A 4,380-nucleotide genomic window follows, 5' to 3' on the forward strand; every position below is an offset into this window, starting at 1 on the left:
ACTTGTGTCTCTCTATCAGGTATAGATTTGTTTCTCTATGTTTTTCTAGTCTGTAAACCAAAAGACAAGCAAACTGCCCTACCTTTATCCAAGCCATTATTTTTCAGAATAGTGACTAAAAACAACACAATTAGCACTCAGACTAAATAACAGAAGAATAAAAGCACACAGTAATAATTAGTCGATGGCAAAGACCCAAACCTACTGGGTAGAAAAATGAAGACACTAAGTTGGCAGAGAAGCAGGTTTTCTATTAGCTCTCAAACTGCCCTCTAAGAGGAATCCATTACCAGCCTCTAGGAAATATACCATTTTGGGGAGCTGTGAAGCTTTAAGTTATTTTCCAATGATCCAATTATGAAGAACAAAAGATGCTTGAAAAGTTTGAGAGTCAAAACCTTTCTAATGAGTAACTCCTGGAATGGCAGAATGAGAACCTTGATAAATTTGATGTTCCATGAAAACAACAACAAAAAGCTAAAATTAAACTGGAAATTAAACAAAACTACAAAACAATTGAAAACTATCTTTTAACAAGAAACTACTAAACCTCGGTAAGACAGCTGTTGGTGGTGTTTTAAATTGGGCCTATTCTCATCTTCCCTCCCACTTCAGCTTCCTGGTGTGGTAACCGTGAAAAGCTCACAGCTGTGCGAGGGTAGTATTACAGCTATTTTTCACTCAGAGTTCAGCTCAATAACAAATCCCCATCCCTAAGCTATTACCAATGTCTATAGATATATGCTGATAATATTGCAGCTGTCTAAATCGATGATTTAAGATGAGGCCCACAAGATCCTGGAGAAAAATTAAAAGAAATATATAGAAAATTAGATGGTCATAGAAAATTTTGTAAATCTTCAATATGTTCCTGAAGATCTAGAAGGCTGTGTACATACACTTACCTGTGTACATGCCCAATAAGATAGGGAAAATGAGAAGGAAACAGTTGTGCACTCCTTGCTTTCCTTGAGATCCTGAAAAGCAAGAAAACAAAAATAAGAGTGTCTTGTAAACAATATGAAGGTTGAAGGTGTGCCTTCACACATTAATCTATTTGTCCATGAAAGAAGACACACAGGTAAGGTACGTAAGAAAATATTCTAAATGAACATAGGCTGACCACCAAATTATGAGGACCTAGATATTAATCTAAGTAAGCCAAAATTAAAAATGAAAATAATAATAAGAAAAAAAGCTATCTGTGAAGTCAATGACTAAGCAATGAAAGAAATACAGAATCTAAAGAATCCAAGAAGGTCAAAAAACAAATAAGGGGCCGGCGCGGTGGCACATGCCTGTAATCCCAGCACTTTGGGAGGCTGAGGGGGCAGATCACGAGGTCAAGAGGCGGTGAACATCCTGGCTAACATGGTGAAACCCTGTCTCTACTGAAAATACAAAAAATTAGCTGGGCGTGGTGGTGGGCGCCTGTAGTCCCAGCTACTCGGGAGACTGAGGCAGGAGAATGGCGGGAACCCAGGAGGTGGAGCTTGCGGTAAGCTGAGATCACACGCCATTGTACCATTGTACTCCAGCCTGGGTGACAGAGAGAGACTCAGTCTCAAAAAAAAAAAAAAAAAAAAAAACAACAACAACAAAAGAACAGGAGAAAAACAACAGAAGCAAAACAAAATTCAGCAAAACCACAGAACCTCTCTGAAGCCAGAAAAAATCTAATTCCAGAGTAGTTATAATACATTCTCTTTTTTTTTTTTTTTTTTTTTTGTATTTTTTAGTAGAGACGGGGTTTCACCGTGTAGACCAGGATGGTCTCGATCTCCTGACCTCGTGATCCACCCGTCTCGGCCTCCCATGCTGGGATTACAAGCTTGAGCCACCGCGCCCGGCCAATACATTCTCTAAAGTTCATTTTTCAACCAAAAATACTATGAGAAATGCAAAATAATAGCATATATATAGCAAGTTGAGAAAAAAATCAGCCAACATAAAATGTTCCTATGTAGGAATAGTCATTAGACTTAAAAGACAAAAAATTGTAATTCAGATTTACAAGCATATTTAAATAACTAAAAGAAACTGTAGATAAACAATTTAAAGGAAGAATGACAATTATGTCTCACAAAATATATACCAATAAACAAATGAAAGTTCATTCAGACCCCCGCGCGCCCAGCAGGCGGGAGCGCTGCGGCCCGGCTCCCGCAGGGCCGCGCCGAGCCAGGCGAGCCCCCGCGGCGCTCAGGCGCCAGCCCGGGCCCCCGCCGCAGTCGCCGCCGCCGGGCGCGGCATTTTTATTCAGGCGACGCTTAAGGGAGCCCGGCCGCGCCCGGTGCATTGTGGGAGCAGCCCGCGGCCCGTTTTCGGGAGGAGGCGGAGGGCGCAAAGCGAGCCGGTGGATCCATAAAGAACCCAGCCAACGCGCAGAGGGAGGGGAGGGGCTGAGCTGTGATAGAGCGGGGCCCAAGAACCATGTCTACGCGGGAGTCCTTTAACCCGGAAAGTTACGAATTGGACAAAAGCTTCCGGCTAACCAGATTCACTGAACTGAAGGGCACAGGCTGCAAAGTGCCCCAAGATGTCCTGCAAAAATTGCTGGAATCTTTACAAGAGAACCACTTCCAAGAAGATGAGCAGTTTCTGGGAGCCGTTATGCCAAGGCTTGGCATTGGAATGGATACTTGTGTCATTCCTTTGAGGCACGGTGGGCTTTCCTTTGTTCAAACCACAGATTACATTTACCCGATCGTAGACGACCCTTACATGATGGGCAGGATAGCATGTGCCAATGTCCTCAGTGACCTCTACGCAATGGGGGTCACGGAATGTGACAATATGCTGATGCTCCTTGGAGTCAGTAATAAAATGACCGACAGGGAAAGGGATAAAGTGATGCCTCTGATTATCCAAGGTTTTAAAGACGCAGCTGAGGAAGCAGGAACGTCTGTAACGGGCGGCCAAACAGCACTAAACCCCTGGATTGTCCTGGGAGTAGTTGCTACCACTGTCTGTCAGCCCAATGAATTTATCATGCCAGACAATGCAGTGCCAGGGGATGTGCTGGTGTTGACAAAACCCCTGGGGACACAGGTGGCAGTGGCTGTGCACCAGTGGCTGGATATTCCTGAGAAATGGAATAAGATCAAACTCGTGGTCACCCAAGAAGACATAGAGCTGGCCTACCAGGAGGCAATGATGAACATGGCGAGGCTCAACAGGACAGCTGCAGGACTTATGCACACGTTCAATGCCCACGCGGCCACTGACATCACGGGCTTCGGGATTTTGGGCCATGCACAGAACCTGGCCAAGCAGCAGAGGAACGAGGTGTCATTTGTAATCCACAACCTCCCGGTGCTGGCCAAGATGGCTGCAGTGAGCAAGGCCTGCGGAAACATGTTCGGCCTCATGCACGGGACCTGCCCGGAGACCTCAGGCGGCCTTCTGATCTGTTTACCACGTGAGCAAGCAGCTCGGTTTTGTGCAGAGATAAAGTCCCCCAAATATGGTGAAGGCCACCAAGCATGGATTATTGGGATTGTAGAGAAGGGCAACCGCACAGCCAGAATCATAGACAAACCCCGGATCATCGAGGTCGCACCACAAGTGGCCACTCAAAATGTGAATCCCACACCTGGGGCCACCTCTTAATCTAGACAGAAATAGCTGTTTGGTTTTGATTTTAAATAGATCTATTTCCCTTATCACTTCAATTAAAGACTATAAACAACAACAACAACAACAACAACAAAAAGAAAGTTCATTCAGCTGTCAACAGGTAAAGTAACTATATGTTTTTAAAAATTACCAGAGGCTGGGCGCGGTGGTTCATGCCTGTAATACCAGCACTCTGGGAGGCTGAGACGGGCGAATCACGAGGTCAGGAAATCGAGACTATCCTGGCTAACACGGTGAAACCCCGTCTCTGCTAAAAATACAAAAATTAGCCGGGTGTGATGGTGCATGCTTGTAGTCCCAGCTACTTGGGAGGCTGAGGCAGAAGAATTGCTAGAACCCAAGAGGCAGAGGTTTCAGTCAGTTGAAATTGTGCCAATGCACTCCAGCCTGGGCAACAGAGTGAGACTCTGTCTCAAAAAATTAAATTAAATTAAAAAATAAAATAAAGTTACTATAAAAGCAAACCAATAGTTTTTATCTGAAATAAAAATCAGTGAACTTTAAGATAGGTCAACACAGAATATCTATTCTAATTATTAGAATGAAAAAATAAAAGAGGTAACATAAAAGTAGCCTCAGTGAATCTAATAAACTGTCAAGGATATCGACAAAGGGAGTTTAGAGAATGAGAGAGGAAAGAGAAGAGGGCAGAAAATGATGTAATGAATAAAAAATATTTTTCTATTTTTCCAAGATGTTGAGTAACTGCGGGAAGAAAAAATATAACACAAAAAGATCCAC

General features: G+C 43.6%; 1 protein-coding gene across 1 annotated transcript; it reads left to right on the forward strand.

The window, feature by feature from the left end:
- The first annotated feature begins 2,157 nt into the window (after positions 1-2,157).
- On the forward strand, positions 2,158-3,694 carry LOC117075288 (selenide, water dikinase 1-like). The gene has a single exon (XM_033197465.1). The coding sequence runs from the start codon at positions 2,434-2,436 to the stop codon at positions 3,610-3,612; it is 1,179 nt and encodes a 392-aa protein (XP_033053356.1). The 5' UTR covers positions 2,158-2,433; the 3' UTR covers positions 3,613-3,694.
- Positions 3,695-4,380: the final 686 nt, after the last annotated feature.

This window comes from Trachypithecus francoisi, unplaced genomic scaffold (assembly GCF_009764315.1).
Source record: "Trachypithecus francoisi isolate TF-2019V2 unplaced genomic scaffold, Tfra_2.0 Lachesis_group5, whole genome shotgun sequence".
Lineage (NCBI taxonomy): Eukaryota > Metazoa > Chordata > Mammalia > Primates > Cercopithecidae > Trachypithecus > Trachypithecus francoisi.

What these genes read in the sequence shown, in the direction of transcription:
- LOC117075288 (XM_033197465.1), top strand. Translation starts at nt 2,434, where the DNA reads ATGTCTACGCGGGAGTCCTTTAACCCGGAAAGTTACGAATTGGACAAA.